Source organism: Camelus dromedarius, chromosome 3, assembly GCF_036321535.1.
Source record: "Camelus dromedarius isolate mCamDro1 chromosome 3, mCamDro1.pat, whole genome shotgun sequence".
NCBI classification, from domain to species: Eukaryota; Metazoa; Chordata; class Mammalia; order Artiodactyla; family Camelidae; genus Camelus; species Camelus dromedarius.
In genome coordinates, this window is record NC_087438.1 from 74,554,368 (window position 1) to 74,570,903 (window position 16,536).

The 16,536-nt window shown below is 33.0% G+C and overlaps 1 protein-coding gene across 7 annotated transcripts in view; it reads left to right on the forward strand.

The window, feature by feature from the left end:
- FER (FER tyrosine kinase) overlaps positions 1-16,536 on the forward strand; it is a 362,557-nt gene that overhangs the window by 88,309 nt on the left and 257,712 nt on the right. For all 7 annotated transcript variants that reach the window (XM_031448777.2, XM_031448782.2, XM_064482956.1 and 4 more), the window contains one exon: positions 11,672-11,794. In XM_031448777.2, coding sequence (XP_031304637.1) covers positions 11,672-11,794 — 123 coding nt within the window. The remainder of the gene's footprint in view (positions 1-11,671; positions 11,795-16,536) is intronic.

Genomic DNA, 16,536 nt, shown 5'->3' on the forward strand with positions numbered 1-16,536 from the left:
TTTGTACCAATACCATGCTGTCTTGATTACTGTAGTTCTATAGTATTGTCTGAAGTCTGGGAGAGTTATTCCTCCAGCCTCTTTCTTTCTCTTCAGTAATGCTTTGGCAATTCTAGGTCTTTGATGGTTCCATATGAATTTTATTACGATTTTTTCTAGTTCTGTGAAATATGTCCTGGGTAATTGGATAGGGATTGCATTAAATCTGTAGATTGCCTTGGGCAGTGTGACCATTTTAACAATATTGATTCTTCCAATCCAGGAGCATGGGATATCTTTCCATTTTTTTAAGTCTTTTTTAATTTCCTTTATCAGTGTTTTATAGTTTTCTGTGTATAAGTCTTTCACCTTCTTGGTTAGATTTACTCCTAGGTAGTTTATTACTTTGGGTGCTATTTTAAAGGGGATTGTTTCTTTATTTTCTTTTTCTGTTGATTCATCATTAGTGTAAAGAAATGCAACTGATTTTTGAACATTAATCTTGTAACCTGCTACCTTGCTGAATTCTTCAATTATTTCTGGTAGTTTTTGTGTGGACCTTTTAGGGTTTTCTATATATAGTATCATGCCATCTGCACATGGTGACACTTTTACCCCTTCTTTTCCAATTTGGATCCCTTTTATTTCTATCTCTTGCCTGACTGCTGTGGCTAGGACTTCCAAGAGTATGTTGAATAGGAGTGGTGATAGTGGGTATCCTTGTCTTGTCCCAGATTTTAATGGGAAGCTTTTGAGTTTTTCACCGTTGAGTACTATGCTGGCTGTAGGTTTGTCATATATAGCTTTTATTATGTTGAGATATGTTCCCTCTATACCCACTTTGGTGAGAGTTTTTATATATTTATACAATGGAATACAATTCAGCCATAAAAACCGACAACGTAACGCCATTTGCAGCAACATTGATGTTACTGGAGAATGTCATTCTAAGTGAAGTAAGCCAGAAAGAGGAAGAAAAATACCATATAAGATCGCTCATATGCAGAGTCTAAAAAGAAATTAATAAATACGAAACAGAAACAGACTCATAGACATAGAATACAAACTTGTGGTTGCCAAGGGGATGGAGGGTGGGAAGGGATTGGGAGTTCAAAATGTAGAATAGATAAACAAGATTGTACCATGTAGCACAGGGAAATATATACAGGACCTTGTGGTGGCTCACAGTGAAAGAGAATGTGACAATGAATGTATGTATGTTCATGTATAACTGAAAAATTGTGCTCTACACTGGAATTTGACACAACATTGTAAAATGACTATAACTCAATAAAAAATGTTTAAAAAAAAGTACATTTTTAAATTTACAAAACATAATTAAGTCATTCTACTTTAAAATATTTAACCTATCTCCTGATTTTGTTCAGCAGCAACACAAAGAAACATATTTATTAATAAGTGTTGTATGTACCTATCCCTGGTGAGAACTAGGGGTAGAAATGATTACGCACTCATTTTCTCTTCGGTATTGGACATGTCATCTGACCTGTTGAAATTTTACCTCAAAAGACTCAGCCGAAAGTCCCTATCTAATGTAATTAACAGAGCATGGGAGTACCCTGCATTAGAGGGTTTTCCTTAGCAGCCATATTGAGTTTCTTGAAGCTTCAAGTTTTGAAGCCCTTCACAGGAATCTCACTTTGACTTTATATACACTGTTATAATGTCAGCTATGTCTAAACCAGAGATTTTCCTCTTGAGCAACTTTTGTTCCCAGGGGACATTTGACACAGTCCGGAGACATTTTTATTTATCAGGTGGGAAGTTGCTACTGGTATCTCGTAGACAGAGGCCATGGATGCCATTAAACATCCGATAGTTCACAGGACAGCTTCCTACAACAAAGAATTATCTGGCAAAAATGTCAGTAGTGTCGAGGTTGGGAAACTGCTCTGAACAATAGAGTTGAATGCATGGCATAAAATGGATAGTAGTGTTTCTCATTCTTGTACAGTGACAAATTCCATTCATTAATTCCTGTGCTGCTTGGTGAAGGAACATGACATAAATTGCTCTTGCTTTTTTATTTTTAAATTGTACTGCCCCCAAGTAATTCATTGATTTATTTACTGTGTGTTCAAGGTTGCAAGTGTTAATACTTCCAAGGAGTTTATGCTAAAATTGATCAATTCTTGTAATACACCAAGAAAGAATGAGCATATTGATATTAGAGTATTATGTGGTAAAATTAAAAATAGCTACCTGTTATCAGCTTATGTCAAATAAGAGATTTCGTGACCAAGGAAGAATTTGTTTTATTGCTTTTCAGGGTATAATTAGAGCAAAACTAGTTATACTCATAAATCATTATTTCTTAATTATGATGTTGAAGCAGTGAACAAAAATGTAATAAATTAAAAATAATAACTCTTTGATAATATGATGGAAGATTTAATTGCTTACCTCTTACTAAGGCAAAACTTTGGCTACATTTCATTGAACAGTGTCTAAATTCAGGATATGAGTTTGAGATTAGGCCCTCCTCAAGAATTTTATTCCAGGAATGAGTTATTCAGTGTACCTGTTGGCACTGTTAAAATAACCTAAGATAATTCCATTAAAAATATATATGTGTGTGTGTATATTTTTTTAATGCAAGAGGAGAATCTTTCTTTTACCATAGTATTAGTGCTTTAAAGTTAAACTAATATCTTTTCTTTCCTGAGGCATTAATTTGTTAATTTTGTTGTTTGTGTTGGAATATTATGATTAATAGAAATGAATGAAACAAATCAACAGATAGTTTGTGGAAAAATAAATACAATGACCAATAATCCTGTAACAATTAAAGAAACATAATTTTTTTAAAAAAATACATGTGTGTGTGTGTATGTGTGTGTATGTGTGTATGTGTATATATATATGTAATTTGGATAGAGCCCAAGGACTATGAAGATCTCAAAACAGTTGCCTTGTTTTGGCAAAACACTGGAAACACCCTAAATATTCATCAGTAAGGGATTGGCTAAATGAATTATATGTCCATACTAACTCCACAATTTTTCCATATTATTCAGGTTTTAAGTAGAATAAGATAGGCTTTTATATATGTTTGTATGGAAAGATCACCAGAGTGTATGACAAAGAACTAAAGCAGGTTATAATATTTATGGAATGAGTCCATTAATAAAAAATAGTACAGACATGTATTTGTATGTACATAGAACAGATTTTGGAATGGAGGTGAATGGATGGGCTAAGTTGGGAAGCATGTTGGGCCCAATATTTATAATAATGTTAAATAAATGTGGTTTCATTTCTCATCTCTTTGCAGTTTTATTGTTAGAATGACTGTCTCCAGAATATTAGCTATTTATTTTCCTTTCTGTTATGTCAGTTCCTTATTCTTTCACTAAGCATTTGTTCCTTAATCATAGTGCTTTATGTAGTTTTGGAATAGAACACTCTTCAAAATTCTGTTCGAAAATGCTAATACTTTATGGCCTGTGCTTCCCTGTATTCTGCATCTACACTTTTTCTTAGGCCATCCAGAAACTCTAATGCATTAATATGAAATGGTATTAAGGAGAACGTCAGAAACATTTTTCTTTTTCTTTTGCATCCCTTTATGTTTATTTGAGTGATCGGTGACTCTATCCTTTGTGAAGTTTAGATTAGTTGGAAAGTGAGAATCATTACTTTTTGACTCTTGGGGAATTTTCCTATAAATAGAAGTCATACTGGCAATCTATCAGACTGCTGATTAGTAATGACTAGGAAAAAAAATTGGACCACATTTCTCTTAGACTCTTCAGAATTCTTGGCAAGATATCAAATGTTGTGAATGATTTATTAGTATCTTTGTTGAATGAGTAAGTGAATGAAGACGGTTTTATGGAGAGGTGTCAGGGAACTTTCTGAATAGTGGATCTCTTCTCTGCCTTTCTATTAGGATCACTTACGGAGCTTTAGAAAATGCTGATGCCTGGGGCCCGACCCAAACCAGTTAAATCAGATTTTCTAGGGTTATGTTACTGGACTCTTTGCAGAAAGAATTCAGAGAAGAGGCTCAGAGCGAAAAACAAAAAAGTGACAGTGAATATATGTATGTTCATGTATAACTGAATAATTGTGCTCTACACTGGAATTTGACACAACATTGTAAAATGAATATAACTCAATAAAAAATGTTAAAAAAATTCAGAATTCAGAGAAGAGACACAGAGGTCAAGAAAGTAAAGTGATTAAAATATGCTCATGGATTAATACTGGCATTTGACAGTACTCTTCTGCATGAAAAGCTATTTTTAAAGTGAAATACGTAAAATCTCATTACATATCTGCATTAACAAGTGACATGATAGTTGATTTTGATAAGTACTAACTTTGAATCCCAATGAAAGGAAATAATCACCCTCGAAAGATTTCTGTCCTTCTCAATAGTTGACTGGTATTACATTAAATTGTAATTCAGTATTTTGAATTTGTCAATGAAATATTTGGGATTATTTGTTTTCTCTTTTATTATATTACTGCCTTTATGATATCCTTGATTTTGCCTCTTGGGGGCAAAACCTAAAATGTTTACTCTTCAGACCTTTACAGAAAATATTTGCTGACTTCTGTTGTAAGGAGTGACATCACTTTAACCCATTAGACTGTCTGAATCAACCTTGTCAATCAGTGGAATGACAAATGCTGCAGTATTCTCACGTCTTCAGCAGAACTTTGGTTTTATCATGTCTATTTTTGGTTGTTTTTATCTATAATCGTAGCTCCAGTTTGGTCTTTAGTTGAACATATACTACAGTTGTGTCAGGTTGTATTAGAGGAATACTCTGTGTGAGTGAGTTGGGAAGATTTGGAAATATGTAGTATTAGAAGACAGATGATATATTAGAAGGACAGTTTGGTCAAGGGAAACAAATCACACGGTAGTAGATTTGTTGGATTGAGTTGGATTAGGTTGTGTATTAGGAGATAAATATTTTTAACAGAAACTCAGAAATTTTGCACAGTTGATTAGGAGCCATCCTCTCCTGTTTCTTTTTTTCTTTTTTTAATTGAAGTATAGTCATTTACAATGTGTCAATTTCTGATGTACAACATAATGTTTCAGTCAGACATATTCATTTTCATATTCTTTTTCACTGTAGGTTACTACAAGATACTAAATATAATTCCCTGTACTATACAGAAGAAATTTATTTTTTATCTATTTTATATATAGTAGTTAATATTTATAAATCTCAAACTCCCACTTTATCCCTTCCCACCCCCTTCTCCCACGATCACCATAAGTTTGTTTTCTATGTCTGTGAGTCTGTTTCTGTTTTGTAAATAGGTTCATTAGTGTCTTCTATTTTCTGTTCTGTTTAATCTTCTGAAATGCTAATAAAGATTTTTGTCATGAGAGAGGTCATTCATAAATTGCTGTGTTGCTGCAATTGTATTTTAAGAAAGAGATCACAAGAAATTTTTTTTCTTTAATTTTTGTGATAGTAATAAATAGAGAAAAAGAGTTGTCAGAAAAGTTACAACTGTAACCCTTATCTCATTTGGCTTTTATTAACCCAAATATCACAATTAATGTGACAGCATTAGGAGATGGTAATTTACAATTGTTTTGGGAAGTCAGATCTCCACGAGAGTGCTGTAAGATTTAGATGAGAGCCAATGGTCTGAGTATATAAAAAGTATTGTGTAAGTTTTGAAAATTTGTTATTATCCACAATAATTGTTTTAGGCTTTTATATCTTTAAATACAGCTACATTTTAAAAAATTATCTAATTCATGCAGATGAAAACATCTGCAAAATCTTACAAAAGGATATGCAATGAAAATCAAAATTCTCCCACTTTTTTGTAGATCCTCTTTCACCCTTCCAGTGTGAATGCATGAAAAAAGTTTACATATCTTTCCAGATTATATATACAAACATATGATTGTATATAAATTGTTTTCTTTGCTTAAGTTGGGGTTATTCTATGCATACTCTTTTGTATCATCCTCTTTTTTTAGTATATATGAAGTGTTCTTAATAGTGTACAATGTCTTACAGCTCTTGTATATGTAATGTAATTCATTTAATTTAGTTAATTTAGTTATTTACTGGTGGACATTTATGTTATTTCCAGTTTTTTTCTGATTGCCAGGGGGTGGATGCAGGTTTTGTGGAGCCTGAAGCTATAAAATTTGGAGAGGGGACATCTAAAAGAAAAGCTATACAAATTTACAAATATAAAATTAAGCTCGGAGTCTTGGAAGGTATCATGCAAGTGAAGTGTCTAAAGGTTATATGTCATTAGCACCATAGTAAATTCACCTTTGGTTATTGCGAGTGTAAGTAGTGGCACAATCAACATCCTTGTATTTACATCTTTGTGCACTTGTTGAAGCATATACATTGGATAAATTCTCTGAGGTGGAATTTCTAAAATGGAGGGTATTTGTTAAGATCATGGGCTTAGGGTCTAAGCTGTCTGGGCTCCATTACCAGGTCTTCCACTTAGCAGCTCTGTGAACTTGGACAAGATCCTTAACCTCTTTGTACTTCAGTTCCTCATATGACAATGGAATTAATAGTAATAGTTTTATAATAATAATAATGGTTTTGAAATGCTTAAACTGTGCTTGGCACTGAGTAAATGTTAAGTATTTTGTTAGTTCTGTGAGTTTTTTAATGCCAGTATCATTTTATGATATTTAAATGTTTTGCATCATAATTGTTTAAGTGTACTGTGATATTTAATTTAAAACTTTAAATAAGCCATTTGAACTGTTAATATTCTATTTGTGTACAAAACATATATAACAATGATATCATGTTGAATAGTGCTTTGAAATTTGCAAACTGTTTTTACATTTATTATGTCATCTATATATAAACTGTAATTACTAGTATGCTTCTCTCTTTACTTAATCCACCCTACTTCAGCTTTTTTTAAGGGGGATGGTAAAAAAGGGCTAATATTTTCCCCATATAGTTCCGTTCTTCTAAATTATGTCTTTTCTACTTTAAACTTGCAAATATGGATCTGTAGAGATTTATAATTATCAAGAAGTTTTGACTTTAGAAGTAAAGAAGTAAAGACTTGCCTTTACTCATTTTTTTTTTTTAATTTAAGAAAACTTTGCATAAAGCTTAGCTAATGCTTTGTTTGTGCTAAGGCTGTAAAAGAGGTACCATTTTATTGATGTGATCAAGAGCTAGAAAGGGTAGAGGAAACTAATATTATTTCCTTTCCTCTGATCTCCTCCTTTCTTTATTCATGTCTCCTTTCTTCCTTCCTCCATGCTTCATTGCTGAACCTAGCAGGTAGTAAATTCTAGCGAACGTAACAGACCTGCCACAGAGCAGAAGTGTTGGCTCTCTAGGCCTTTGTTTTAACGTCTAGGACCTTTAAAACTCTTTAGGGAAGCTAATAAGCTGGTGGTAGGTTTCTTTCTCTCTCTGGGTTAAAATTGTTTTAACACAAATCAGAAATTTGAAAAGTAATCATAAGTACTACCTCACTCTTCTCACAAATGAGCTGACATTTGTACTTCAGAAGTTTAGCATATAAAAAAACTCACATTTAATTTCTCATTGAAAGCTTACATGCTTTTTTTAGGAGGCTGCACGAAGCCTGCAGGAAGCAGGGAGTATTAACGGATTTGGATTTTCATATACTGTGCTAGAATTTGCCACCTGCCAGTGATCTCTGATAGACATGGCTAGGCAGCCTAAGGTGGTTGAAACAGTGGGTCTGGACTCCGGCTTTCACCTCATTCGTCCCTTCCTACCCCATTTCAAAGTAAAAATAGCAGTTAAAAGCAGGGCAGCAATACAATTACCTAGGGTAACTATGATGTTCTCCACAATCAAATGTCTTCCCTTGAATTTTTCCGAATGATGAATATGAAGAAATCAATAAAAGCTCTCACTTTTTGCTTTCTGTTAGATTTGTGGTGATGTTATTATTGTTATGCCACATCACATCAGTGTGTGTGTGTGGGCGCGCGCGCATGTGTGTGTGTGTACGTGCTTAGACGTACTATTTTATTTGTATCAAGGATAGCAAATAAGTACATGCTTATATTAATTTCTCATGGAACTGATATTCTTAACATTTCCAAAAAGTTAAAAGTTCTTAGAAATAACATTGTTGTAAAGGGAAAAGCAACTTTTAATTATGAGTATCTCCAGTATTTTTAGTGTAGCATTCTTGCAGTATTTCTTTACTTGTCCTTCATTGGGAATAATGTGTAAATAATATAAGTTGTTCTTGTTTAATTTAAAAAATATTCAATCCTACCTCTGCCTTGGGAGCAACATTATTTTTTGTATCCAATGTTAACAAAATATTCTTTAAAAAAGGAGCAGACAAAATTTAAAGATACTTTTCAGAAAAACATTTCTTGTGAAATTAATAAAATTGGTTAATAATATAAAGTTGCATTTATAGGGAACGTGCTGTGCTTCAAAATCTATACTAGGAACTTTAAAAATATACACCATAGCTACAGGAACTCTTTACATTAGTTATTAAATTGGTTTCCATTTTATTAGAGAAGGAAGTGGACATTTAGAAAAGCTAAGTAAAATTGCACCTGAGGGTGTCTGGTTCTAGACCTGGTGTCTGTTATACCAGAGTAAGGTGCTTTACAAGATGCACTAGAGATAAAGAGTTGTAAACACAAATAATTCTCTTACTTGTTGTGTTAAGGTAAAGTGATTAGCTTGATGATAAAATTTTTACATGAAAGGAGTCAGCCCTGTACTAATGACATACATACATGTATATATGTTTATAATGTCATGTTGAGGGGAGAGAAAGAAAGAGAGAGAATGCTAAAGCTTCCTTCATTGCATCTCTGCAGCAGTGGTTCATATATCAGGTCAGCCCACATGGTGGGTAAAATTCATAAATTGTGCTGTTCACATATTGAGGTAGCTCTTTGGTTTCACTTTCTAGATAATTCAGAATGATACAAATCAGGAGAGTCTTGGGAATTATTAGGGAGTTGCAGAAAAAGCTTAGTGTGTGATCTTCTGAAGAGAAACGCAGGACATAGAGAATTGGGTTGAGCGCATATTGTGTGTAAGACACTGTACTAAGTGTCGGGGTATGCTGTGAAGAGTGAGCCCGTGGTGCCTGCATCTTACAGTTTGGTGGGACTATGTATGTATTTCAAGATGGAGCATAGGACATGGTACAGTGAGAAGAACTGAGAAGAAACTAGGGAAAGAAACAGTAATTAATAGTTAAAAAGAGGAAAGAAAAAGAAGAGGGTTGGAGGAAAACAGTTGAAGTCTCTTCTACCAGAATGTAAGTTTCCTGAATCCAAACTTGTTTATTGTTGTATTCCTGGTGTCTGGCTGAGTGCCTGACACAAGGTATGTGCTTAGTAAACACCTGTTTAAATAAATGAATGAAGAATTGAAAAGAGAGGTGAATGGAAAATTGAGCAGAAAAAGAGAGCATGAGCAAACTCTCTGGTGTCTCTTCTTATAAGGACACTAATCCCATCATCAAGTCTTCTCTCTCAGGAACTCATCTAACCCTAATTACCTCCCAAAGGCTCCATTTCCAAAACCATCACAGTGGGTGTTAGGATTTCAACATATGAATTTAGAGGAAATACAATTCAGTCAGTAGCACATATTACACATACATTTATTTCAATATAAATGGAACCATGCCACATGTTATGTTCTGCATCATGCCTTTTAATTTAAAACTATGTCTAGGAAGAACCTTTTATGTGTGCATGTCATTCTTTTTAGTGACTATATGCTATTCTATTTCTTAAGTGGGTTAAAATTTATTCAGTTATTCCCCTGTTGATGAACATTTAAATGTTTTTTAGTTTTTTGTTTTATAAACAATGTTGTAACGAACGTCTTCATATGGACTATTTGTGTGTACGTTGTAAAGTATTTTGGTAAGACATTTTTAGATGGTCAAAGAATATTCTAATTCGAAATTTGAGAGACAATTCCAAGCTGACCTCTAAAAATCTGTGCCACTTTTCTCACATCAGCAGGATATATGTCTTCCTTCCTTCCTTCCTACAATATTGAGATATTTTCACTCTTTCATTCTTGTCAGTTTTAGTAGGTGAAGAATAACCTTATTGAATCTGCAGATATTTAATTGTGGGTCAGATTGCATTAAATATTTCCATGTGCGTATCAATCATTTGAATTTTTCTTGATTAAGTTCCCGTTCTGTTCTTTGTCCATTTTCATATTAGGTTGTCTTTTTTCAAAGGATTTTTCTACATGGGGTTTTGCTTATAATTTACATTGCAAATATTTCTTTAAGGTTTTTTTTTTTTTACTTTTGACTTAATCAACTCTTTAAATTTAAATTTTCATATACTTGAGTTATTTAATATTTTCTTTTGTATATTTTGCATTTCATATCTTGCTTTAAAAGGCTGAAGAAAAAATGTTAATGTGATATGATAACTGTGTGTATTTTTAAAATTATTGATAGCAATTTTTTTTAATTGAACTGTAGTTGACTTACAATAGTTTCAGGTGTGCAGCAAAGTGATTCATTGTATATATATGTACATTGTATATATATATGTATATATACTTTTTTTCAGATTCTTTTCCATTATAGGTTATTACAGAATATTGAATATAATTCCCTGTATGTACAGTAAATCCTTGTTGTTTATTTTAAATATAGTAGTGTGTATCTGTTAATCCCATACTCCTAATTTATCCCTCCCCTTCCTTTCTCTTTTGGTAACCATAGTTTTCTATGTTTGTGAATCTATTTCTGTTTTGTAAATAAATTCATTTGTATTGTTTTTTAGATTACAGCTGTTTATGTTTTTGTGGTGGAAATATTCCTATTCAGAACCAATTGCATCTTATGTAACCAAAAAATTATCTGGTCTATGTGTACATATTAATTTTGTGTGTTTAATTATCTTTAAATCTAAATAGAAAATACCCCTAAAGCATTATTGCAATATGTGAAAATAGAAATAGCTTATATCAGTTTAAATTGCCATGTGACTGAGCCTTTCTTTGCTTTAAAATGAGGATAATAGTATCTCTCTCATAGGTTGCAGTGAGGATTAAATGAGACGACATACGCAAATAATGCTAGATACCATTTACTCAAATGCCTACTAAGTACCAGTCATTACTTATGCATTAGTGTATGCGATCCTCACAACAATGCTTTCAAGCAGATGTTACAGTACTGAAAACACAAATGAGAAAATAGATTCAATGAGCTGAAGTAAGTTGTCCAGGATCTCAGATAAAAAGTGGCAAAGCCAGCATGTAAATAAATACATGTTAATCTGAAAGCAAAAACCATGGTTATTTCACTATACATTCTTCCTGGGAGATGACAGGATTTTTTACTTTAATTCTTTTCTCGTTCTCCATTTTCTGTTTCTGTTTCTCTTTTTCTATCTGATGAATAAGACTCTCTAAAACAGACGCCCAAGAGTACTTACTGTCATTACTGATAAGTTCTTTTCTGAGCTGTCCAGTAAGGTAGCCATTAGCCACATGTGTCTGTTCAGCACTTGAAATGTGGTTGATATAAGTGAGGAACTGAAATTTTACTCTTATTTAAGATTTAATTTAAATTAAATTGCACGTGGCTACTGTTTTGGACATCGCAACCTTAGATGTAGGAATGCTTTTTTTTGTGTGTATAACATGAGTATAATTAATGTATTGATTGATAATGAGAAAACTGTTCATTCTAGGTTGAAAACTGTAGCAGAAGAACTTATGCAGACACAACAAATGCTTTTAAACAAGGAGGAAGCTGTCCTGGAGCTAGAAAAGAGAATTGAGGAATCTTCTAAGACCTATGAAAAGAAGTCTGAGTGAGTAAAACAAAGATAATTTGAAGGAAGAAAGTTTAATTGATGTAATTTTATAGAAATACTTCAGCTACATGGTATTATAGACTTAAATTTCATTTTAAGTATAAAACTGTGTATGGTTGAGTTACTTTATAGGACACTAGAAAGTGATTTTGTGTTTTTATCAATATAGTGTACTAATCATATATCTCAGTATTTTAATCATTTGAACTATTTTCTGAAAAACCCTGTTAAAAGCTGTCTTTACTTCCCCTCATCAGTGTCCACCAGAGTCACTGTGAATTCCTTGTTAAGAAAGTGACAGGTCAGTATTATCTAGAAATTGGCTTCTACTGTGTTAGAAGAAAGCAGATAAACTTATTAGAAGATAGTCTGCTTCACCTATAAAACTCCTGTGATTTGCTGTACTGGTTTGCTTTTCTACTGTTTTTCTTGTTGCTTTCTGGATCTGTAAATATATTCATGGATCCTCTGACTTTACCTGTTTTGGTATATTCTTGTTTTTATAGATTTCAATAATTATGATTTCTACTGTTTTAAAGTTAAAATTTTGATCTAAAATTATAATTTCTAACCTGACTTTGGTCATTGTTTGCATCTCCAGTGGCTTACTACAGTTTCTCTAATCTTTGACTAGAACATATAGATTTCTTGCCCTCATACTTTCACAGTTGGCTTGATTTGTCAAGACTTTCAAGGAAATTGTGATGTGTAGGACTTCTCTGGTCTATACGTGCTCTTACTTCTATACAACTTTTCAAATATTTTTCACTTCTCTCAAATCTCCAGTCCTCTTGTATCCTCTGTTGTAGTCAGCAGATGGTCCTCTCCTACATTACAGAAAAAACTAGAATCATCAGGTGGCAAGTGCCTTATTTTATGGGATTAGATATCTAAATTCACCATATTTGTACCCATTCTCTTTCCTTACTTCCATAGAGGATCTATGCCTTGTCCTGTCTGTTTCTTATGCCTGTTTTTTTTGTATCCCATTGTCTCTTACTTTCCTAGAAATCTTACATTATTTCATATATTATGAAATTCTCTTTCCTTTTCATCTTGACTGGGTCCTGTGCTCACTTTTTAAATATTTTCAAGTTAGTTAACCTCTACTTCTCTTCCCACACTAGATAACCTTTCTTTAATCTCTATATTTTCTCAGCTACTGTCTTTGCCTTCTGTTTCTTAGTCAAACATGTTCTAAGAGTGATAATGTTCATTCATGTTTTCAACTCTCACTTAGTACTCAACCCATAGATATCTGGCTTCTGCCCCATCACTATTTTTTTAAATATATTTTTACTGAAGTATAGTCAGTTTACAATGTTGTGTCAATTTCTGGTGTACAGCACAATACTTCAGTCATATAGGAACATACATATATTCATTTTCATATTCTTTTTCACCATAAGTTACAAGATATTGAATATAGTTCCCTGTGCTATACAGTATAAACTTGCCCCATCACTATTGAAATAGGTATCTGTAAGATCACCAGCGACTGCTCCATTCCTAAATTTAGCAACTCTCTTACTTGAACTCCTCACAGTTTCTTTGTTGACTTCATGTTGTTCTTTTTCCTTGGACTTTGGACCAAAATGTTAGATCTTATTCCTCTCTTTTTGGCCACTCCTTTATAAACTGATTCTCCTTCACTCAGAGTTACTCAAGGCTTGACCCTAGGCTATGTCACTCTCCTCCCTGCACTCTATCCCTAGGTGATCCCCTGAAGATGACCCATATTTATTACTCTTGCTTAGATTTCTTCTCTGAGCTCCATGGCCATGTAATCAAGTGCTTACTTGACATGCCGCCTTGGATGTCTTAGAAGTTCAGTTTCTCATGTCTAAGGCTGAATTAAACATCTGTTCAAATATGTAGGAATGTATCTGACCAAGGAGATGAAGGACTTATAGGCAGAGAACTATAAAACATTGACTAAGGAAATTAAAGGTGACTTGAAGAAATGGAAAGATCCTATGCTCTTGGATTGGAAGAATTAATATTGTTAGAATGGCCATAGTACCCAAAGCAATCTACAGAGTTAATGCAATCTCTATCAAATTACCTTGGACATTTTTCACAGAACTAGAACAAAGAATCCTAAAATTTCATATGGAATCACAAAAGACCCAGAATTGCCAAAGCAATACTGAAGAAAAAGAATGAAGCTGGAGGAATAACTCTCCCAGACTTCAGACAATACTACAGAGCTACAGTAATCAAAACAGCATGGTATTGGCACAAAAACAGACATATGGATCAATGAAACAGACTAGACAGCCCAGAAATAAACCCACACAGACTTACAGTCAATTAATCTTCAACAAAGGAGGCAAGAACATACAATGGAGAAAAGACAGTCTCTTCAGCAAGTGGTATTGGGAAAACTGGACAGTCACATGTAAAAAACTCGACAGCCACACGTAAATCAGTGAAATTAGAACACTCTCTCACACCATACGCAAAAGTAGACTCAAAATGGCTTAAAGACAAATATAACACAAGACACTATAAACCTCCTAGAAGAAACAGGCAAAACATTCTCTGACGTAAATCTTCGCAGTGTTCTTCTAGGGCAGTCTACCCAGGCAATAGAAATAAAAGCCAAATAAATAAATGTGATCTGATTAAACTTATAAGCACAGCAAAGGGAACCACAAGCAAAACAAAACGACAGCCTACGGAATGGGAGAAAATATTTGCAAATAATGTGACTGACAAAAGCTTAATTTCCAGAATATATAAACAGCTCATACAACTTAATAACAACAACAACAGAAAACCCAACTCAATCCAAAAATGGGCAGAAGACCTAAACAAGCAATTGTCCATTGAAGACATATAAATGTCCAATAGGCACATGAGAAAATGCTCAGTATCACTAATTATCAGAGAAATGTAAATCAGAATTGCAATGAAGTATCATCTCACACCAATCAGAATGGCCATCATTAAAGTCTATGAACAATAAATTCTGGAGAGGGTGTGGAAAAAAGAGAACCCTCCTACACTGTTGGTGGGAATGTAGTTTGGTGCAGCCACTATGGAGAACAGTATGGAGATTCCTTAAAAAACTAAAAATAGACTTACCATATGATCCAGCAATCCCACTCCTGGGCATATATCTGTAGAGAATTCTAATTTGCAAGATACATGCAGCCCAATGTTCATAGCAGCACTATTTACAATAGCTAAAACATGGAAACAACCTAAATGTCCATCTACAGATGACTGGATAAAGATGTCTTATATTTATACAATGGAATACTGCTTAGCCATAAAAAAGAATAAAATATAAAGCCATTTGCAGCAACATGGATGGACCTAGAGATCGTCCTTCCAAGTGACGTAATCCAGAAAGAGAAAGAAAAATACCATATGATATCACTTATATGTGGAATCTAAAAAAAAAAAAAGACAAACAAATTTATTTACAAAACATAAACTGACTCACAGACATAGTAAATAAACTTACGTTAACTGGGGGGAAAGGAGGTGGAAAGGGATAAATTGGGAATTTGAGATTTGCAGATACTGTCTACTATATATAAAATAGGTGAACAAGAAGTTCATACTATATATAGCACAGGGAACTATATTCAATATCTTGTAGTAAACCCATAATGAAAAAGAATGTGAAAAGGAATTTATGTATGTATTTGTGTGAAACATTATGCTATACACCAGAAATTGACACATTATAAACTGACTATAATTCAATAAGAAAAAAAGAAAGAAAAAGCAATAGCGTATTTGTTCCTGTAAAAATATAATATATGAAAGACTAATGTTAAAACCTTTACATAATTTAACATAAATTTCTCCAAAACATACTATAACAGTGAAAAAATAAACTCTATGAGAAATAATTTGATAGCTTTGATTCCTATAATTAAATAATGTGAAAAATAAAGTTAAAGAATGATTTTTATTTGACATAACATTCTCACTAACAAATGAAGAATTTTAACTGATATAAATAAGGCAGGTCTCAGTTGAGGTGTAGCTATTGCAAAATTTTATTTAGAAAAATAAAGTGAAAGGAATAAAACCAGTCATTTGAAATGGTATAATTTTAACACAACACAAATTATCAGTCTAATATACATATCTTTACTCATTACTTCCAAAGCGTATTTATTCAAATGGAAATAATATCAGTCTTCTCCTGATTTATGATCCTTGACTACTGTATTAGAAAATAGCTTATAGGAAAATATACCAAGCATATGTCACTTATGACTCATTGGTATAAAGTGCTGGTAGTATTACCGTTGATTTTAATGCTAGGTTTGAGTTCCAAAACGTGAACGGTTATTCAGTTTTGTATTGTTCTGTATCATTATCACCCAGTACTTAAAAGTACTTTATACAATTAAAATCATAACTCTTAGAGCCATGCAGAATCTTAAGAGATCAGTTGGTTCAATCTCCCTATCTTTCAAATTATGTGACATCTGAAGGCCAGAAATTTTAAGAGACTTGCAAAGATTCACATCTAGCTTGTAACGAAGGTAATACTTGAACCATCTGAAGTATTCTGGTTTGCAAATTCAGGGACCTTTTATTTTTGTCTCAGAATTTTTAGATTATATGTATTTAAAATGTGCTGTGTAAATAGGGAATTCATTTATCAATATTTATTGCACATCCACTAGATGCTATGAATACAGTGAAAGGTAAGGCATATATGGCATCATGTCTCATGGAGCATATGCTTCTGCTGAACAGGAAGTAAA